This window comes from Thalassophryne amazonica, chromosome 13 (genome assembly GCF_902500255.1).
Source record: "Thalassophryne amazonica chromosome 13, fThaAma1.1, whole genome shotgun sequence".
Taxonomy (NCBI): Eukaryota; Metazoa; Chordata; class Actinopteri; order Batrachoidiformes; family Batrachoididae; genus Thalassophryne; species Thalassophryne amazonica.
In genome coordinates this window covers 37,776,600-37,799,334 of record NC_047115.1, presented here as the reverse complement: position 1 = coordinate 37,799,334, position 22,735 = coordinate 37,776,600, and the positions used below count along the sequence as shown (strand labels likewise).

Sequence of the window (22,735 nt, the reverse complement as noted above, 5' to 3'; positions counted from 1 at the left end):
GTGATCTTTACTCCTATACGACGAGTCTCCTTTAAACTTTGTGCACAGCTTTACCTCAGTGTTGGCCTGTGCATACTTAGTTTCCATTGCAACCTACCAGAACTCTAAAAGCTATTGTGGTGAAAACATTTTCCCAGTGGAGCACACAAGTTCCTCATCTTCCCCTTCATTCTGGTACGAGGCATCTCTTTGAAATTTTGCACACACCTTTATGTCAATGTTGGCCAAAGCATACTTCATTTTAATTTAAATGCTACAGTACAAAGTATAAAGATTTAAAGGATTGAAAATATTGCCCCAATTGAACAAAAAGATTCCCGTAGTCTCATTTCTCATCATGAGCCTTTAAGGATCTCTACCAGGACACAGATTGTCCCCTCTGCTAATCACCCGTTCTCCTTTCTGTGCCTCAGGGATAACCATCCCCACACAAGACATTCTCTACAATGCTCTCGGCACTCTAATCAAAGAGCGCAAGATTTACCACACAGGAGAGGGCTACTTCATTGTCACACCACAGACCTACTTCATCACCAACAGCATGGTCCGAGAGAAGAATTGGTGGACTTCGGGCTCAGCAGATGACCCTCCTTCACCTCCTCCCATTACGTACCTTTTAAGCAATGATGCCTGTGTGGAAAGCACTACGACACCCCCGGTAGCTCACTGCAAATCCTGTAGTTGCTTCGGTCCTCTCCAGACATCTAATAATCTCTCCCCAACAACTGTAACACCCAATATTTCTCCATCCAATGTCCCAGACCAGCATTCCATCTCTGTTTCCATAAGCGAATGTACAGGCAAGAGCTTAAAGTGGCCTCGGACTTTAGACCATAAGCCCACAGTGCAGCATCAGTCCACTTCAACAGCAGTAGACTGTCAGGCAAGTGAGATCAGCAAGACTACTGCCACTACTAATGCCACTAGCCGCAAAGAAAAAGACAACAAACCAGGCAGGAAATTTGGTCTCAGTCTGTTCCGCAGGAATGGAGGGAAGAAAGAGAAGCCGAAAAGGAGTATGCATCATTTTCAGGCCAGTTCCCTCCAGAGGAGTGGCCTGTAAGGGATGAAGATGACCTGAACAATTTACCACGTGACCTGGAGCATGCCATCATCAAGCGCATCAATCCTGAACTGACTGTGGACAACCTGACACGTCACACGGTCCTAATGAAGAAGCTGGAGGAGAGAAGGGACAGGGAGGGGGACAGGGTGTTGGACAGAGGTGTGGATAAAGATGACAGGGGAGTAGACAAGGGAATGTCGACAGAGATCCTCACTTTCCAAAAAACCAGGCATCATCACTCCTCTAAGGCAGGGGCAGCGAGGAGAACTGTGTTGAAGGCTTCTCGCAGTAAGAGGAGGGGCCACTCCTCCAGGGAAAAGACGAGGGAAAGGGACAAGGATAGGGAGAGGGTTAAGAGTAAGACCCCCACATGTGGAATTGATTATCCAGATGAGGAGGATGCGATCCCCTCTCGGCTCAGAATGGAAAACCTGGCAGAAGAATCAGATGGGATGGAAGAAGGTGTAGCTGTGGAGGGGAAAGCTTTTTATAAGAAACGCATTGACAATCCTTTCCATCCGACAAAAGAGACAGCCGAGACCACTGTTGGTACCAGAGAGCACAGACGACGGGAAGTGAAGGAAGGGAAGGCTTCAGGCACAGGCAAGAAGAACAAATCTAGTCACCGCTCTAAATCATGGGATCCCTATCGAACAAAAGACTTGATAGCAGATAGAGAGGGTGCAGGGAAATCCCCAACATCCGAGGACAGGTACGATTGTGTGCCTGAGAGAGAATTTACCATTGATTGTCATCACCAATCTGGCATGAAAATCAGCAGAGAGCTGCCATTAGACTACAGCTCAGCCTACCCCCAGAGCAGCACACTGAGGATAGAAGACAAGGTCCGGCATCGGAGGGAGGAGACCAGCAAGGGGACGTGGGAGAAAGAAGACAAAAACAGCTCATTTCAGGAGGCGAAGTTGAAGACTGTACCAAACCATAGCGGAGGAAGGACAGCAGAGGACAACCTGTGTAAACCTCAGCCTTATACTGATGCTGTTCTCCCTGCTCCTCCCTCTGTCATAGACACAAACCACACCGATGATCCGGTTCTGTCCTGGCCTAAACCCATTCTACATGGGACACATTCCATCAGACCTTCTAACCCACAGAGGGATAACATTCAAAGGCCCGGTGAGCTCTCTGGACACCATCAGGCGTGTGACAACATAGAACCACAGGAACACGAGTTAAGAACCGGCATGTCTATTAGTAACAGTGAGGAAAGGATCGTGGCCCAGGACGAAAGGCAAGAACTGAAAGATGACAACACTGGTTTATTAACAGAGGCTGATGGCTTTATGGAGGATGACTACAGGCTCTATCAGAGAGCAGATGAGGAGGAAGACGAGGACGCTTGCAGCTCCTTGTGTCTGAACGAAGAGATTACTGATGGTGCAAAGTTGTATCAAACACAACACCACGACTCCCAACTGGTTTACCCGAATTGTGATTCTAGTTTTCAGTATCAGCGGCCCCAGAGTCACTATTATAATTCCATCCCCCACCAGCCACATGTTCCCTCAATACAAGACGGGATCAGAGAGCTGATCTCCTCCTCCACCCCGAGAGAAACTCCTCTCAGCTTCACAAAGCCGGCAGACACCAACTGGAATCTCCAGCATCACAGTCAGAGGATGAGATCACCAGGTGGCCAAAGTGAACCTGACCCCAGACAAGGAACACTGACCCATGTGGAAACAAGGCATGAGGCTACCCTCAGCTTGGACTGCCCTGATCCTTCTGAGGGGGCAGACAGCAGTATCTTTGACTACTGTCATACTGCCAGTGAGATGGAATCAGATGCAGAGACTGTACGCAAGTCCACTGATGAAGGCGATGGCGAATCTGCTCACTGGGTGAATGAGGTAGAGGAAGAGCAGGAGGAGGGTTTTCAGAGTTGTGGCCAGAGGGGAGGTCCTCAGGTGCACAGAACAGCTCTGACCATACCCGCTGGAGCCAGAGGGAAGGGATCGGGGGAAACGGTTGGAAACAGGAGAAAACCAGAGCCTCACAGGTGACAGCGGCATAGATTCTCCTCGGTGAGTGTCCGCCAGTGTTTTCAGTTATATTGTTATACAAAATTGATACTATGAGATTTTCTTTAATTACCTCCACCAAGGAGATTATCCTTGGTGTTTCTCTGTCTATAGTTAATTACTTAGATACTCAGAAAGATATCTCAAACATGAACAATGAGAGGTACGCCTTGGGCTAAGACAGAGTTGATTAATTTTTTTTTTCTTTTGCTGAAAGGGTTGGTCTTGCTTTTGATCTTTGACCTTGATTCCTTTCACCTTGCCTTTGATCCTTATTCCTTTGAGCTGTTAATCAGAAAGGACTTATTTTAGTAAATCTGATTAGGTCAGGGCCAGCCCCTCACTTCCTAACACAGGCAGATGGAGGGAAATGAAAACACAACTTCCTTGGTTGAAAAATCAGAGATCAGGATCAAACAAATGTTTTGGCTCAAGATCAGGTTCATAGTTCATAATCAATATTTAAGATCAGAATCAAATGTGAGCAGTCAGGATCAAAGGATAGTAATGAAGACATAACAATGTTAAGACCCATGTCCACGTTGTTTTTTTGAAACTCTGGAAAGTGCTTCATACTTTAAAAAAAAAAAAAAAGCATTGATTCTATGACAACAGCAAACAAGCAGCTGACAACATGTACACAACACAAGCACAACACTCACCAGCAGCATTTACAATCTGTACAATGTGTTCCCACGGATTCACATTTCTCTCTATTGTGATATTTTTTGGGTGATGTCGTACAATACCAGACGGGGACAGCCAAAACAACTTTCTCTTCCATTTTCATGGTTGTCAGGGTGACAAATCTTATCTAACCTGATTGGTTGCCTGAAAAGGAACTGCAGTGATGATTCCAGCACCTTTCTGACAGCTTGAAAGATTTTCAGGTTGAAACACTCGGAGCAGTTGCGGAAAAAAAGCCAGCACACTGTGGGAAAAAAAAGAGACACTAGGTGCAGTGCTTTTTCACTAGGTGGCCACATACAACCGCATATGGTCTGTTTTGTTTGGAAGAAGTGATAAAAGATGCTGTTGCTGATTAAAAAAAAACAAAAAAACAACAAATTAACTATGTGGACGCAGGCCCTTAGAGAAGAGAATGCAGGAGTAACACTCTTACAATGAAAAATAAAGATATATGTCAATATAGATATAAACAAAGGACTCCTGGAACTTGAAGCCACTCTCTTAGTCCTCATCTGTTCATCACAACAAACGGTGAGCTGCCAGAGACTGAGACCAAAGAAAAGCTTAATGCTGAGTAAAAGAAAACCAGTTATCCTAATCCCATAGCACAGGCCGGTGTTTTAACTATCACACCTAAAATAAACAGCATGGTGACTTTAGTTAACCTCTGGTTACACGTCTGTGGTTGGCTTTAGTCCAATTTGTGTTTTTACTTTAAAGGTAACTGCAATAAAGCTGAACAAACATCTTGTGGACAATTATACCATCCCACTATTTGAACAGAAGGGAGTCATTTTGATAATTAAGTATAATTACTGTGCAGCACTTAAATCCTCATTAAGTAAAGAGGAAGAACAGACCTTTTTTATTATTATTATGTTGAATCTGCTGTGCATGAACACATCACCTTATTGAAAAAGGCATATTTACAGAAGATATCCACCTCCCCTCCCTCTGTAGGACCCGTGTCAGTTTGGCCTCCAGCAACACTGTGATTCTGGAAGGTCTCAAGAGAAGAGGTTTCCTGCAAAACCTGGAGAAACTGCATTCTAAGAGTAGCACCATCAGACCCACAGAGTTCCCTGCTGCAGCTTACTCCGGTCATGAATGTATGAGGTGACACAGATGTTCCAACTGATCAGCATGAAGATGCTAAAACCAAGTACTTGAATCTCCAGTTCTATGCAGCTCACAAAAACATGTGCAGTAAGAAGGATTCTGATGCTTACACCCATGTCTTAGTACCTGTTATTGCATAAGAATGTGTACACATTGTACATTTTGTATTTTGTTTGTTTGTAAATGATTCTGAAGGGGCTATGCTAATATTAATTCATGACCTACAGTGCAAATGTACATTTTTCTCTGCATGCTTTTAGAGATTCAAAAAGTTCCTAACAGCAATTTATATCACACAATTTCTTTTTACTTTTCATTTATTGAATTATCACAAATAAAACTGTATATGTCTACCACTGAGGTTTTCCTCTTATTTGTTTCCCATGAAGGAATAGTCAGTTCAACACCAACAAATATGAACTCTAGTTCCACCTCCCGGACCTCTGCACCAATCTGCCTCATCTACTATGAGCCTCTGTAATTTACTGACTGAAGTCATTAACAAAGCCAAAACCTGAAATGAATAAATAAAAATAATCTAAAATGCACTAGATGCCGCCGGTTTGTGCATTCACGTGTGCTTCCATGGATGTTTTGCAACATCTCAGGAATCACTCAACGTACAGTGTTACTTTTGGAGTCAGATACAACTTCCTAAAGCCTTCAAAGCCAGTGTTCAGGATTTGGTGTCATCTAGTGGTGAGGATGCAGGTTGCATTAAGACGTTGCGGGTCACGAGTTTGTTTCCCCTTCATGTCATGTTTTCACTTTTTTGGCAACGTATGATCCACCTTTCACAAAAATGAGGGTTATCAAGTCTTACCTTGTGTGTGCTTTTTATGTGTTCATGTACCGGGCCGGCTTAAGTGTGTTGTGTGTGTTGTTTGTCGTCATGAGGCCGGTCTTGGTTTGCTCAGCCCTGCTGTTGACCTAAGGCAGGACATACATCTGGAGCTGGTCCCCGGGCGTCTAAAGGCGACTTCTGCTCCTAACTGGCAATTAGGATGGGTTAAATGCAGTAATCACATTTCATTGTGCAGGGAACATGTACCTTTGTGCATATGACAATAAAATTCTTTTGAATCCTTGAAATGTGTTTGTCTAACAGGTGTGCTGCAAAATTCGTGGACAGTGTGTCCCTTTTGGGCAACTGTATCAACATGGCAGTGAAATATTTTGGTCTTCTTCCTTTGGCTGCTTCCGTTACCCACCCACTCCACCCGGCCTGCACTCTCTTCTTCACCTTTCTACCCAAAGAGGTTATATATTACTTTGGATGCAGTGAAATATGGTGGTCACGGTGAGGATATGTAGATAGGAAGGGCTCATTGGAAGCTCATGAATGGATGGTTATGAATGCTATATTCCATTCCATTAAATGCCCCTGAATCCTACACACCAGAGCTTTAATGGATATTTGTCCAAAACTGAAGCATTACCATGGTAACAGCCACAAATGACAAAATTCACTAAGATCACAGAGGAGATTCTGGTCTTTCTCAAAGACCTTTAGCTTTTCTTTAGTTCAACTGAAATTTTTTTTAGTTGTCCTGAAAATGGACAGAAATGCCTGTTTTAACTTTCAGAGCACAGACCAGAATTAATACTCAGAGACGCCTGCTTGACTCCCGTCAACTTTTTTTTTTTAAAGAAAATTACCAGAAATTTCAGTTTTTAATTGCATGCAATGATCCCTCATATTTTGCTAACATGCGAAAGGAAAACTTTTATGATGATGTAAAGAACTGTGAAACCAGCCATAAATTGGCTTGGGGTATTGGAAAAAGTTACCTGGCTCATGGAAGAAGTTGTGCTGAGATATTTTTCAGTCATTATGAACATTGACCCCTGACTGCTGTCCAGCACAGCAGCAGTCTGATCTGTTGGCCACCGCAGCAGTGAACTCAAGGTATTGATTGGTGCTGCAAGACCTGCAGATAAACCCACTCCACCCTCTCCCATCACTGGGTCTGCTTCTGGAGGCTGCCAAATTCCTCTGCACTCCACTTTCGTCTTCAGCACAAGATTTGGTGACTGGAAAATTACCCCCAGTCGTTCAGATTGTGATGAAATGGTGACCCAAAGAGGGATTAAGAATGTTTTACAATCCAGAATGTACTTTAAATGTTCTGGGGTAAATTTTTTTTCACTTGGGACAAAAACAAAAGTAATTGTTGCATTACTAATTTCGAACTTAGTATCAAGGGCTAAGCAGCTAATTTAGGTACTGGCAACTAAAATCATTAACAGTTAACTACTTGTCACCTCTGAAAGGTGAGTCACATTAAAAGTGTTTGGTTAAAATGGAGAATTTATCATCATGGCAACCCCTTGATCGCAAGGAGATTGGCTCTTGAGTCCCGGACAGGATAGATGACACTCGACGTGGAGTCCCACCCACAACCAAAATAATTAAATGAGAGTAAGTGAACCTCACCAGGTCATTGTAATGGTTAAGGTTAGCCATCTTTGAAGTGGTCCAAGGTCTGTGTCCAAAGAATGTTCCCTGTGAATTTCAAGACCCCGGCCATAATAGGACTGGGCTTGTGCTGAGCAGACAAAAGCCTTCGCAATATCCAGACATATCTTGGCCTTGGGTAAAAATACACTTTCTGGTTTTTTTGTTCTTAGCAAAATGGTTTCTGGTTTTCATTTTCATTCCACAAACCGGTTCAAAGCCTTGGATAAAACTATCAGTAAAAGCGAAGAACCCAGCCCTGACGTCTTAGAGCAGCTCATGTATGTGAGCCAGATCTAAGTTTGAGGTAAATTACACCATCAAAAAATATGTTCTAAAAGGTACTGCTGTAGAAAGGGCAGGAACGTTATAAACATTAAGATACCATTAGCATTAACAGACGCTGCACATCCCGTGCACCAGCTGCTTTCCACTTAAATTTGACAAGCCTGACACCATGTGGCTATATTAGGAAGTGCAAGTATCAATCATTACCTGTAGCACTCCTAAAGGCTACTTCTGGCGTTCCTATTTAAGCAAATGACTTTAGGAATCACACTTCAAACACAGAGAGCCAACAACCTTTATTTATCCATGTATTTGCCACTCAGAAACTGGGAGATGTTACAGAACTGCCCTTAAGAGAAGCCCATATGGATCACTTACACTTTCCCTCTTTTACAGTGAGGCTATTGACAAAAATTAAGGGGGAAAATAAAGACAATATGGTTGTAACAGTGTAACACATGGCAATATACAAGAATGCAAAAAAGTATGACAAATTAAAATGTAAAGTTAGTATGGATAAGAACAAAAAGAGCTGATAAACAAAATTCTCTTCAAACAGCTCAGCATACATTTCTACACCGCATGCATTAAGGCACCTATCTAACACAAGGAAGAAACCTATGCTACAATTTGAAGCACAACTGTTACCCAAATAAGAGAAAAATATTGCTCACCGTAATGTTCACTCCCATAAAAACTGTGTCTCTCATTCCCTTTCATGTAACCCAAGCTAAAAAAATAGTTTGTAAAAGATATTTTACACAGAACAGTAAATGGAGCGCATCCATTGGCATCTGGAAAACCTTAGTCCTGTGAAATCTAACTTCTCATGAGTTATTTTAATTTATTTTTAAGTATACACAATCTTTTCAACAAAATTGTGGTAACTTGCAGAACCTATAGTCTATACAAAGTAAATTGGATTAAACTTCCAAAGCAATAAACAAAGCATTTCCTTGCATCTCAATATACATTTTGTGCTGAAGAACAGAGTAAATTACAGAGCAGGTCGTGCTAACCAGTATGTTAATTTTTTTTGTTTTCTTTTATGGCTAGAGTGCAGATCATAGAACCAGGGTCCCAGCCAGTATTGCTCTCTGTACAGTCTATGGAACCACACTAACCAATCGCTGACATACAAGAAACATCCTTAAATATACAAAACAACTAGTGTCCGATGGAGCCCAGATTCAACATCTTCAATATTCCCTGGCATCACTGACATTCAAATCATGGGACAAAAGTGGGTCCGACTATCAAAGCGTTTTATTTTTGGAACAGCACACTAGTCACCTATACACATATATATATAAAAGGAAGTCATTAAGTATTTACAAAGGATTTTATCATCCGTTTACATGGATTGTGGGGGTGACGATATTAAACAAGACAAGTTCTGGTTCAAATGTGTTGATGGCTTGAATAAGGTGCAGCTGACTGTCTGATGGTACATTAACCAACATCTGTCAAAAAGGCTAACCTGAAGGTGGAGTATAAGTGTGGATCAATAAATCTTTTTATCATTTAAAAGTGCTCAAAAGCAGATCCCGGAGCAAGTTGAGCACAATCTACCAAGAAGCGAGGCTTCTTCACAAGCTATTATCACATCTTCAAATTGAACACAAAGTCCAAGTACACAGTGCCGGCCACGCCTCTTCCTTCTGAGTAAAACATGTTACTGTTCATTTCTGCTTGAGTGGACCACTAGTTTGTGGAGAATGTAGTGGCATTTCCTGTGGTGGTGTGTAGTAAGGTTTGGGCTATTAGTAGAAGACAACAGCAGGGACGTGTACATGACTCGGGAGCCTCACTGGTTTACATGGATCCTATGATGTCTGGAGAGGGAAGATGAATGGTTAAAGCCTTTTCCGCACTGGGAGCACCTGTATGGTTTTTCCATGGCAAGGATGTGCTGTTTTGGGAAGGCATTGTTAGGGAATCCCTTCCCTGGGGAGATGGGGCTAAACTGCTGCGGGGACTGCTGCGGCGACTGCTGCGGCTGTGGTGACTGTGGTGGCTGTTGCTGTTTCTCCAGGTGAACTCTCTGATGCCTACTAAGTGAGGTGGTGTTATTGAACCTCTTGCCACAGTGACCACAGGTGTAACTCTTTCCGTCAGAGTGGACTCTTTGGTGCCGGGACAGGGAAGAAGAATGATTGAAGCCCTTGTCACAGTGGATGACACATGTAGGGCTTGTCTCCCTCCTGGTGCACCCTCTGCTTCATGGGAGGAACATAGGTTAGAGGTTTGCCAGGCTGTGCTTGAGTAAACACTGGGTTCTGCAGGTGCGTCTTGTTGTGGCGTGAAAGCGAAGAGGAGTGGTTGAAGCCCTTGTTGCAATGTCTGCAGGTATAGGGCTTCCCTCCAGCGTGAACCTGCTGGTGCTTCTTCAGATGGCGCTTGCGGACAAAACTCTTCCTGCACATATTGCATTTGTATGGCTTCTCACCCGAATGGACCCTCTGGTGCTCCCTCAGAGTGGCTGCCGCAGCAAAACACTTTCCACATTCAACACATCGGTGGGGTTTGTCTCCCAGTGTTACTGAAATGGCAGCACTGTGGGTCTTCTGGTGCTGCTTCAGGTTGGAAGTTGTAGCAAAGCCTTTGCCACACTGGCCACAGGTGTACGGTTTCTCACGTGCATGGACCTCCTGATGCTTCTTCAAATGCCGTCTACGGACAAAGCTCTTCCTGCACTGAGTGCACTTGTAGGGCTTGTCCTCCGAATGTAGTTTCATGTGTTCTCTTAGGGTGATGGCAGCTGCAAAGCTCTTGCCACACTCTGAACATCTATGTGGCTTGTCAGGCAAATGGATCATCTGATGAGATTTGAGACTGAACGCGTCGATAACATCTTTGCCCATGATTTCAACTCCAGGGGGAACATAGGGCTTTTCTTTCATGTGAATCTTCATGTGCTGCTTGAGACTGGCCTCCACAGCAAAGCTCTCGCCACAGTGGACACAGATGTAAGGGTTAAGGTCCTTATGGATCTCAAAGTGTTGATGAAGATCACCTATGCTGCCAAAAATCTCTCCGCACTCATTGCATTGTAGGCCATGAGCTTCGTGTATGATAACGCCATTCTCAGACTCAACTGTCAACTCTCCTCCGTGATCAGACTCCACTTTTACAACATGCTCGGTTTCCGTCTTAAGCAGCACCTCTCCCAGTAGAGTCTCATTTCCTGTGGTCTTGATCTCTGCTCCTGTAAAACAGTGCATCTCACCATGTTCTACCTTGATGTAATCATGGTCCGTCTCTACAATGGCATCAACACAAGCCACGGCTCCAAGGTCTGTCCCAAGTCCCTGGATCTTTAAGTCAGAGCCATGGATCTCTAGCTCCAACCCACGCTTTTCCTCTGTCATGATCTCTGTTTCTGCTCCATAGTGAAGGTCGACATGGCTGTGGGCTATGACACACTCCGACCCAAGCGTGTCAAGGCCGGGTGTGTCACATTCAGTCTCTGACTCCGCCATGAGAACACACTCCAACCCCACGACCTCCGTTTTAAAGCCGGACAGTGACTCAAGAAAGAATCGGGGATGTAAAGGTTTTGTTTTATGGTGCAGGGTCTCTAGTCAGTGAGTAGATCTGTACAAAATACAAACAAAATAAAAAAGTTAGTAAAAACTAGAAAAGGATTGCTACATGTAATTACGAGGTCTATTAGAAACGTATCCGACCTTATTATTTTTTTAAAAACCATATGGATTTGAATCACGTGTGACTGCGTCAGACAAGCTTGAACCCTCGTGCGCATGCGTGAGTTTTTCCACGCCTGTCGGTTGCGTCATTCGCCTGTGAGCAGGCTCTGAGTGAGGAGTGGTTCAGCCCCCTCATTGTTTCATTGGCAGGAAATGGCGGAATGATTTGGGCTTTTTTTTCCATCAGAATTTTTTCAGAAACTGTTAGACTGGCAGCTGGAAACCATTAGAAAAATTTATCTGGCTTTCGGTGAAAATGTTACGGGCTTGGTAGAGAATAAGAGTGTTAATGTTGCTTTAAGGACGGCCCCCAGCGGCTGTGGGGCGCGCTGCGCACCGAAGCCGCCATCAACAGGCTGAACAACCATTTCATTTCTAAACGGATGGCTGTCTGGATCCGTGACCATCGTGTGCCATTTCTCTGGTTATCACAAGAGCTGGACATCAACCATTTTCCGGCAGATTTCACTTTAAACAAGAGATTTTGTCACGGAAAGCCGAGCGGAGGCTTCGCGCGTCGCGATGGATTCGCTACTAGAGCGAGACAAAACCACCTCCGTTTTGGTCTCACAGGACGTCTTTGAGATGGCGTTCAGACAGCTGTCGGTGGTTTTTCCATCGAGTGATTATCCGAGAAATTGTGGATGTGCCTGGACATGCCAGAACATGTCCCGTGAGGCTTCATCACGGCGTTGCTGTGCGCCATGCGGCACCGCCGCGAATGTTTGAATTCTAGAAGCTCTGAAATGCAATCTGGGACTATTCCAGACGATAAACTGGAGTGAGTGCAGCATCCATTTAGGTGAGAGAAAAAAAGAAAAAACAAAAACAACTTTCCTTATTCAAATTCATTCCAATAGTATTCTGCTCTTACTAGGATGCAGCAGTTTTCTAGCTTGGCAGATAGTTCTGGAGGAAATCACTGAAGAAATTAAATTAAAATATGGTTTGACTGAAACAAACTCATTAAACTTAAATAAGAGGGATAAAATGGAGGTGTAAGAGTCACTACGTGTTCACAGGAAACATTTATTTCTGTATGTATTTATTTCTGTATGTTCACTGTTCATTTATGTTTTCTGTTGTGTTTCTATTCAGGTTCTTTTTGTCTCTCTCTAAAATTGTATATAAGTATATAATAATCATTAGATTATTAATATATAAACAAAAATAAAAAAAATTACAATTTGAAAACAAATGCACCCGAATGTGATGACAGCTGCAACTGCTCAAAGATAACTTTTAACTTTGAAAATGCCATAGACATGCTAACGCGTTAGCGTCGCTCCCGTTTTTAAGTTATAAAATACATCAACTGTTTCAGAAGACCATAACAGGTCGGTTTAACATAAAAAGGTAAATAATACTCCAGATGTATGCTCTATAGGGTTTTAAAATACACGAAGCAATAGATAGAAGCACTGTTTCAATCTGCGAACCACTGCTTCGATTGGTTCAAGGTTCAAAGCAAAGCCGCGCTGCAAAAAGTTGATTACAGACCTGCTGCAGGGTCTGTAATCAATGTAGAGAAATCATCATTTTCCTGACAAACATCCCCCAAAATAACGGCCACTCTGAAGGACCGATAACAGAATCATTAAGCAAAAAGCTTATTGATGTCGGTGGATCGAATCATTTCTTAACGATACCTGAAAGGAACTGGTTCTTGATACCCATCCCTAAGCGTAATGTTATCATTTCAGACATTCAGTAAACGACTACATAATTACACAGAAAATCAACAGTAGCCTAAAACACTAGGTGTAGACAAGGTATTGTAGGGTACGTGCTTTGCTTTTTAGAAACTCAGAAGAGCCACTCACTGCACTGCTACCACAACTCTCCGGGGCCGCCATCTTTGTTGTTGATCCGCCGACACGTCGGCATGCAAATTTTGCGTCAACGCATTTTTTTGCGTCGACGTCACTGATGACGTCGACATATTGCCCCACCTCTACTTAAGATAGTAGCTATGTTTGATGAAGGGTTCCATGTAAAACAGAATTCATTCAAAATGCAATTGGTCTGAACAGTAACTCTGTACACATCTTTAACACGACCACAACATAAGTGATGAGAGATTTATTGTTCTGTGTATTGTTCAATACGACTAATAATTGAATCAAACTAATTTTCACAACATAGCAAGCTCTATTTGTAAAGAATATTCAAAGGCAGCACAATGACTTATTGTTGAGCACTGCTAAAGGTCATAGGATCGCTTCCCGCCTGGATCTTTCTGTACTGCGTTTGCATGTAAAAAGTAACAATTACAGTAAAAACACTATATGCCATCTACAACTACATTCTCATTTTTTCTCCTGGGTCACTCATTGTCAGGATTGTGCTGCTTCTCAACAGTTAGATAATTTTTCTACACACTCCATCACTAGTAAAGACTAGTAAAAGAAGCTACCAAGACACCCAGTGTTCTTTCTGGAATTGTACTACAGAGGGTAGCTTTACCCCTAGGTTTATATTTTAGAGGGTAGTTTCACCAACACTAAGGTTTTTACAGTAATGGACAATTTTGTGTACTTTCAAATGTGAACAGAACAATCATGTTTACTTTGACTCCACTCATGTATTTTCCGTACAGGCAACTCAAACTTAGTCATACACAATGGTTATAACAAGAATGATATAAAAATGACTACATAAAATAAAAACTTCACTTAAATATTTTTCATATTAAAGAACACCCAAAGTTCAAGGATCACTCAGTTTCAGATTCACCAACTGCATGGATTCATGCTCCTAGTGGTTGGATTGTGTCTAACTGTAATTAGGATAGGTTAAATGTAGAGGATAAATTTTGCATGCACATACATACAGTGACAATAAAAGGCCCTTCTTTTATGTCATCTGACCAATGTCCAATTTTACTACACCTTCAACTGAAAGCACTGATCTCACAGACATGGATAGCAGTGGCAAAGCTGCAGTCAAGTGGCCACTGCAAACATCAAAATGCAGTAATGACTGAGGAGCTTGATGAATGAGGCAAATGGTTTACACACTATATTGAAAATTAGATTTATTAAACTTGCATAAGATATTCCCAAATGCAGCAGGGCTTTGAGAGTGAAAAAAATGAGTGTTTGTACATACAGTAGTGTTCAGAATAATAGTAGTGCTATGTGAATAAAAAGATTAATCCAGGTTTTGAGTATATTTCTTATTGTTACATGGGAAACAAGGTACCACTAGATTCAGAAGATTCTCACAAATCCAACAAGGCCAAGCATTCATGATATGCACACTCTTAAGGCTATGAAATTGGGCTATTGGTAAAAAAAAAAAAGTAGAAAAGGGGTGTTCACAATAATAGTAGCATCTGCTGTTGACACTACAAACTCAAAACTATTATGATCAAACTGCTTTTTGCTTCACATCTGCGAGGCATTCATTTTGTTGGTTTGGAACCAAGACTTTGCTCGTTTACTAGTGTGCTTGGGGTCATTGTCATGTTGAAACACCCATTTCAAGGGCATGTCCTCTTCAGCATAAGGCAACATGCCCTCTTCAAGTATTTTGACATATCCAAACTGATCCATGATACCTGGTATGCGATATATAGGCCCAACACCATAGTAGGAGAAACATGCCCATATCATGATGCTTGCACCACCATGCTTCACTACCTTCAATGTGAACTGTGGCTTGAATTCAGAGTTTGGGGGTCGTCTCACAAACTGTCTGCGGCCCTTGGACCCAAAAAGAACAATTTTACTCTCATCAGTCCACAAAACATTCCTCCATTTCTCTTTAGGCCAGTTGATGTGTTCTCTGGTAAATTGTAACCTCTTCTGCATGTCTTTTATTTAACAGAGGGATTTTGCGGGGGGATTCTTGCAAATAAATTAGCTTCAAACAGGCGTCTGTCACAGCACTTACAGGTAACTCCAGACTGTCTTTGATCATCCTGGAGCTGATCAATGGGTGAGCCTTTGCCATTCTGGTTAGGGATGTGAATCGTACAACAACTCACAATTCAATTCGATTCCGATTCTTGGGGTGACGATTCGATTCAGAATCGATTTTTGATTCAAAGAGCTCTGAGAAATAGTTATATTACTTAAAAATGTTTATGTTTAAGAAAATACAGCTTTACAAGGTTAATCAAGTGATTCTAGATGTAAATTTACTTATCTGCTTTGCTTGTTCTGAGCTGGCTGGCAGTTTAGCGAAGCGCTGGTCAGTAGTCGGCAGAGACCGCTGCTCCACTCTTTTAGCTCCGGGTGATAGCATAGCATGTGGGATTGCGGATTTGAAGTGTTTCCGAAGTACTTGATTTTCATTTTGCAGATTTTGCACACTGCACAATTCATGTCAAGCTCCTTCTTACGCAGCAAATAATAAAATCCAAAATGCGCCCAAACATTTGCCTTCAGCAAAGACGGTGCTGGCTGAATTAGCTCTTCTTCCGCCATGCTACGCTACAGCCACTGAACTCTGCAGCTCACGAGTGAAGCACGGCGGACCACCCCCCTCGCGGGGACGCTGTAGTACGGAAGCCATTGCCTGACAAACAGTACACGCAGCGAGTAAGCAAGAAAATGTTTTAAAAAAAGCTTTTTAAAAATCGATTTTGACATTTTGGATCGATTCAGAATCGTAATAAATAAGAATCGCGATTTGGACGTGAATCGATTTTTTCCGACACCCCTAATTCTGGTTATTCTTCTATCCATTTTGATGGTTGTTTTCCATTTTCTTCCAAGCGTCTTTTTTTTTTTGTCCATTTTAAAGCATTGGAGATCATCGTAGATGAATAGCCTATAATTTTTTGCACCTGCGTATAGTTTTCCCCTCTCCAATCAACTTTTTTTAATCAAACTACGCTGTTCTTCTGAACAATGTCCTTGAACGTCCCATTTTCCTCAGGCTTTTCAAAGAGAAAAAGCATGTTCAACAGGTGCTGCTTCATCATCTTAAATAGGGGACATCCGATTCACACCTGTTTGTTCCACAAAACTGACGAACTCACTGACTGAATGCCACATCTACTATTAGTGTGAACAACCCCCTTTTATACCTTTTTTTTTTTAGTAATAACCCAATTTCATAGCCTTAAGAGTGTGCAAATCATGAATGCTTGGTCTTGTTGGATTTGTGAGACTCTACTGGTACCTTGTTTCCCATGTAACAAGAAATATACTCAAAACCTGGATTAATCTTTAGTCACATAGCACTACCATTATTCTGAACACTACTGTATATGGGTGATTCTTTAACAACAGGCACCATTGGCCTTGTAAATGTAATTTCCACCACACCATTGCCTTACAATATAAAGCGCCCTGGGGCAACTGTTTGTTGTGATTTGGCGCTATATACATGTGCTCTGATGTCACTGTTTATCTCCATAGAAACTACCCAAACAATCTTTCATACAAACTGTTTAAAGGGACATTACAGCGTTGTGGTGGAAATTACAGCAATAGTGTGGGACAACTACATTTTGTTTAAAAAAAAATCACAACAGGTGTATGACATTGAATACCCCAATTATTTTTTGATTATTTTACTGATATTTTATTCAGAGATATTTTAAAAACATTAGAAAAAACGTTTACCATTCATTTTTATCATTGAAGATCAAAAGTTCTGGGTGTGGGACAAGCACAAAATGGCAATATTTGCATATAATGATGCTGAAAAAAGGTGAAAAAGTCATCATAGACTACTAGAACAAATTTCTTAACACACTTTCCATTGTAAAGATAACTATAAAAGTGTCAAATTTTCCCCTTTTTTCTATTTTCATACAATATGATCAAAGGACATAAGTGCCCGTAGTCTAAGAATCACCCATATATGCTGAGTGCATGTACTTCAGTAACCCCACACCCCTGACGACTCTTGGAGTTACAGGTTTTCTGTGCTGTGACGGCAGAAATTGTTCATAGTGCAGCTTCTGTCTGTTGCCTCAGCAGTTACACAGCTGCAGGACCGAGTGACGCAGAGGATTTCTTAAAAGAAGGAAAAAAACAACACCCCACTATTTAATCAGTTTTCTTGCATTAAAATCCTACTGTTTCCACTTTACCATAAAGCTGTAAGAGGCAAAAGTTGCACCATGCCCAGTTCCCCCATATGCACCCTCAGAAGCCTCTAACTCCACAATGTGTCTTGGTGACGTCTCTCCATTTGGATGGTCACTCAGTTTTTGTGAAGTGCTGACTCCAAACATTTCCCATACAGTCAGGAAATAACACCTGTATTTCTTACAGCTTATGAAAAACATTCACTGCAAAAGTGATGATTTGTATTATTAATCCTTGTATTTATTTAGGTTGACAACCTGCATATGGCCCCTGAAAATGGAGAGAATCTGTATAAAAACTGGATATAATTCCCAAATGGTTCATGCAGTGATCTTGTTAAAGCCTGGAATTAAAACTGAAATCCCACTACAGGCACAGCTTGACTGTTCCATTGCAACTATGTGGTGGCGTAGAGGCAGGACAAGGAGCATGTGTTGGTGCCCATGTCACCCGCACATTATGGAACCACTTTGGGCAGTAGATGGCAACCAACCAGGCAGACAACCAGTCTATGCCCACTACTCCAAAGTAGCCACCCATATAGCACAACCTAGTATTAAGTTTGTTCAATGTAAAGTAATTTCAGTACCAGCAAATGATCACTTGAAGAGACTAAGTAAAAAAAGACTAGCTGCCACCTCAGCTCACTGGTTAGCATCTCATGCCATCTCATCTGACAGCAAAGCCACCTTGACACTTGCACAAATTTGATCCCTGTACTGCTGTGCAATTCATCAACTCAACCTGCCTCGCTTGACACCACGCTATATAAAATAACGCCTGTGCCATTCGGTTAGGTGTTCCGAGTCAAAACAAAAAAAGCGAGCTTTGTCAGCTGTTTGTGGTCGCTGGCATCACCTGAGCTTCTTTCAAAGTAAAGCATCGCAAATAAGCCACAGTGTTGTGTACCAGAATGTGTCAACTGACTTGATCGCAATCACCTCACTGCCAGTTTAATTCCGCACTGGTGTGAAACTCTGCTGCTGCCAGCGTATTTTACCATAGAGATACAATATGTATGTGGGAGTGGTATTTGTTCTTCTATTCCAGATTAAGTAATTTGTTTGAATTTCTTTACATTTCTGTTGTTGGGATCTTAGTGTGGCCTTCAACTATTCAGTTTAGATCATTTTGTCAGGGAGCTACATAAAAACCAAATTAGCAGCAGCACTGGCATCTCATCCGTACCAACACAAAGCTGGACGATGGAAAAATGATACCCATACAACGGCCAGAAAAATGAAGGGAAAAATAAAATAAATTTACACTTTCCAATATGGATCGTTTACACACCCAGCCGGCACTGCTAAGCACGTTGCTAAGACCTCACAAGCAGAGTTCCCGGATGTGCGACCGAGTCAATAAGTCGGAAACATTACCGGAGCTGTTGTTTTATAGATTCCCAGCCGATGATAAACAACAGAAGTGGCTACAACTGATCAGTTGGGCCCCCTACCCTGGCCTTTTTGTTTTGATTCTTGACGCTGTAGCGACTGTACCGACCATTATGAAACGAATTTAGTCAGTTTACATAACCGTAAGTGTTGTGTTTGGACACAAACAAATTTATCACATGATGCGTTACGTCAGAGCTCAACAGTCCCGGGTCATTCCATAGCCAATGACGCATTTGTTCTTGGAACTTGGCTGGTGAAATCATTCTGTCATCCCTCCCAGAAGTGTGGTGGTGAACACATTTGGAATCTTGTCTCAAAGGTATTTATAATAGATTGTAATGGATTGGTAATCAGTTGCATTTTCATTCCTTCTTATGAGTCAGATAATGTATCTGTAAAATTGTTTATTATAGATGTAACACCGCTTATTAATTTATGATACAGCGTTTTCAAATAGGTTGCGCAATGTTCATGACCAGTTCACGAAAGTGGCATGAAACGTGTGTACCAGAAATATTGAACATTTCAAAAAAATTTGCGCACTGGCATGCAAGATTGCACATCAGTGCAGGGTTCACATTTGTGCAAGTGTCAAGGAGCCTTAAGAATCTCAGTGCTTTATCAGAAATTGCAAAATAACAAGGAAAGTGACTGGTACAATGGTCAAATGCAAATATTTCTTTGTGAATAAAGTTAACATCACAACAAACCACTCCCCTAAAAACTTAACCAAGCTGATGAATTTTCACATTACATAAATATACACTTACACACACTTTAAACCAGGTAAAAATCTAACTGAGAAGCAGCAGTGTTTCAATCAATCCTACTAATTTTTGCTAGCCATGTTGGTGTACACAATGAGATTTGTTTCATTAGCTGATTATTTCAGAAAAAAAAAAAAACTGTACCCCATCACGACCAAGTTCTGAATTATGATCCCTAACCACACGCCAACTTATCTGCGGCCTACAGCGTGCAGACAACCACGCAGTACGCCAAAACATGTTCTCGAATTTTACTTCCAGCGACATCTAAAAACCAAAGTTTCGGGCATTAAACACCGAACTCTTGCTGGCTCTAGGTGGCGGCTACAAATAGCCACGGTAGCCGCTAGTTAGCTGGTTAACGACACGCAGCATTGTTAGCCGCTAATGTGATCACGATATAGCCAGCTAACTAGCTACACAGCGAGCAGCAAACAAGCAAAGTGAACTACAACAGCACATTACTCACGTTTAAATGCAAAAAAAAAAAAAACCCGGTGGTTCGAATCAAGTAGTTCAACACAATTTGTGATGCAGCCAGCGACGCGGAAACTGTCCGTGTAAGAGAATTAACGGGCCATCTTGTTGTGCCACAGCAGCACTTCCAGCTAGCCAAAGTCTAAGATGGCTGCCGCTAACTAGCCCGCTTAGCCTCCGCCCTTTAAAAACGCACCGAGCCCAACCTCTTGACGAGGCTAAAACACAACTTTACGCAGACACGCCGTGCAGCAATGGCAGCCTTTCTGGTGCGTTACTTAAAATAAATATGACAGAAGACGAGGTCGTTGGCTAAATGGCAAGCGAGTTAGCAAGCTAACCGATCTACCTACCGCAGCGTTAATTGGCTAAGAGAAACAAAGATGGCTAACCATCAGCGGCGATAAAAGCCTGGAGAAAAGCCCGGGAAATGAATCTTATATTGGTAGAATCCGTGACGCTGCACGCCCCACAGCAAAAGCCCGTTGGTGGTCACTAAAAATATAACGTAGTAAAGTCAATACCACCGCTAAAATACGTGAGGACACTCGGCTACACAGCTGAAGCTGTTGACCGAGGCGGCGGCGGCAGGCAAACCGCACACACGACGTCAACTGCGGCCTACTGATGGTAGCAGCAGCTACTCCCTGCTGGCTACGGCTACGCACAGCTAACAACCCAGCTAACCGACTCTGCTAACAGGGCTAAATATAGCTAAACCCCCCCTGTCCAGCTGGACAGCAGCGTCAAACACTGGAGCGGAAGCACAAGAAACAGAGATTCTACACATAACGCAAAAAAACACCCAAACCACCACCTTGATGACAACCAAGACAAAAAAAGGACAGGCTCTGGCGTGTCGACGTGGTTGTCGGATATATTCCCAAAGCAGAACATAAACTAGTACGAGGCAGGGCCTCTCTAAGTTCGCCATCAATGTTCACAAACAGAAATAACGCACTTAAATCCACACACTCCAACTATTATTCATTAGAACTGCTGAAACGACGAAATAAGCATAAAGATCGCGCATGTTTAAGGAGATAGAAATTCGGTAATGGCACCCACCTTTCTATCCTGTCACGTATTTGTTTGATTACCAACGAGGGGAAAAAGAGGAAAAAATCGTATGTGTAGTTGACACAGAGGGTTGGAAAAGTGCTTTATAAGCTTGCGGGAGCCTCGTCAAGCTGCAGCTTGTCTTTCCTCAGTGAGTCTGCGTGTGTAGCTGGAGCCTGGCGCCACTGCTCATCTGGCGCCAACGAAGCCCTACCGACAGACTTTACCAAAGCAACATTGTCTTCACGCTGCCTCGCAAATCTCTATCGCCGCCTATAGCCTGGGATGACCATACAAACGGCAAGGAAGCTGAGGTATAAAAAATGTTCAAAGTTAGTAAACAACACTAATAAAATGCTTTCAAAAAGCATGCTTAAATTCAGGAATGGATACACGAATACCTACAGTCAGGTCCATAAGTGTTTGGACAGTGACTTTTTATTTGCCTCTGTACGCCATCACAAGGGAGTTAAAATGACAATCAATATGTGTTAGTGGTGCAGACCTTCAGTTCACAGGGTTTAACAAAAATATCACATTACTGATTAATGAACTACAACCATTTTTATTTATATGGTTAGTAGTAACTAGACACATTAAATACAGAAATGACCAGAGTCTGACTGGTGTCCTATCCAAAGGGAGTGGTAGATTCTCATTCAGTAGACGCTACGGAATCCAGAGATAAGCACAGGCCTCGTAGCTGATATAGCACTTACGTCTTCTATACACAATTTGTCACACACCTCATACTTCTATCAGTTTGTGATTTATACTAAAATTACCACTAAGCATGGATATTTCATGGAACTCACTCTGATTCTTTTAGTACTTGAAATCGATCTGGACGCAACAATCTGTGTCACAGTGACTGATTTAAGTTTAAGTCATTTTCTGTCTGTGTTTCATCGTAGAAAAAGTGTTTGACAATCAATGACTTTCATTTACGTTCCACCACAACATTAAACTTGTGTTAATTCTTGGAAACGCAGCATCACAGCATCCTAGAGGGACCAATATATTGATTACTGTTAATACAAATAATCACTTTTACAGCCAGTTTTCTTTAGACAAGTCAGGGGGTGGCTACCTGAACATTTCCAAGTCACTGAATGTGTCTTGGACTTCATCTTCATCAATCATTAAGCAATACAAACAGTACGATACTGTGTTGTAAATCTGTGTGGAGTAGGTAGTTCTCAAAAACAGAGTGACTGTACAAGAATGAGACTAGTGAGGGAAGCCATGACAACTCTCAAGGAGTTATAGGCCTCTGTGAAACTGGGCATAATACAATATTTCTGTGTTGCACTTCACTATGAAGCTGTATAACTAGTGATGCATCAGACAAAAGTGGCACAATATGCACTTTCCACAGTCACATTCACAGGAGCCTATAACTTCTTCAGCCTTGTCATGTGGGTCTTGGTGGCTTATAATTAGACAGTTACACAGATTACCATACATCACCTTGTTTTGGTGATTTTCTTAATGAAATGAAGTCCAAAACATATTCTGTGATTTGGAAATGTTCACTTATCCATCCCCTGATTTACAAGGGGCAATTGAGAAGCTTTGAGCCTGACTCAGAAAAAAGTAGGAAAACGTCTGA

At 42.2% G+C, this 22,735-nt stretch overlaps 2 protein-coding genes across 2 annotated transcripts in view; one reads left to right on the top strand and one right to left on the bottom strand.

Moving 5' to 3' along the window:
• The window catches only part of stox1 (storkhead box 1), a 49,029-nt gene extending 43,754 nt beyond the window's left edge, over window positions 1–5,275 (top strand). Inside the window, 5 exon segments of the mRNA XM_034184836.1 lie at window positions 414–1,007; window positions 1,010–3,057; window positions 3,059–3,111; window positions 4,759–4,867; window positions 4,869–5,275. Of these exon segments, the coding sequence (XP_034040727.1) occupies window positions 414–1,007; window positions 1,010–3,057; window positions 3,059–3,111; window positions 4,759–4,867; window positions 4,869–4,913 (2,849 nt within the window). The 3' untranslated portion in view covers window positions 4,914–5,275.
• Window positions 5,276–7,940: 2,665 nt separating this feature from the next.
• On the bottom strand, window positions 7,941–21,331 carry si:ch211-198a12.6 (uncharacterized protein LOC563253 homolog). Its single transcript, XM_034184624.1, has 2 exons — window positions 21,133–21,331; window positions 7,941–11,260 (listed from the first exon to the last, which is right to left on the bottom strand). Exon 2 carries the CDS (start codon window positions 11,143–11,145, stop codon window positions 9,832–9,834), a length of 1,314 nt encoding a protein of 437 aa, XP_034040515.1. The 5' UTR covers window positions 11,146–11,260; window positions 21,133–21,331; the 3' UTR covers window positions 7,941–9,831.
• Window positions 21,332–22,735: the final 1,404 nt, after the last annotated feature.

What these genes read in the sequence shown, in the direction of transcription:
- si:ch211-198a12.6 (XM_034184624.1), bottom strand. Translation starts at nt 11,145, where the DNA reads ATGGCGGAGTCAGAGACTGAATGTGACACACCCGGCCTTGACACGCTT.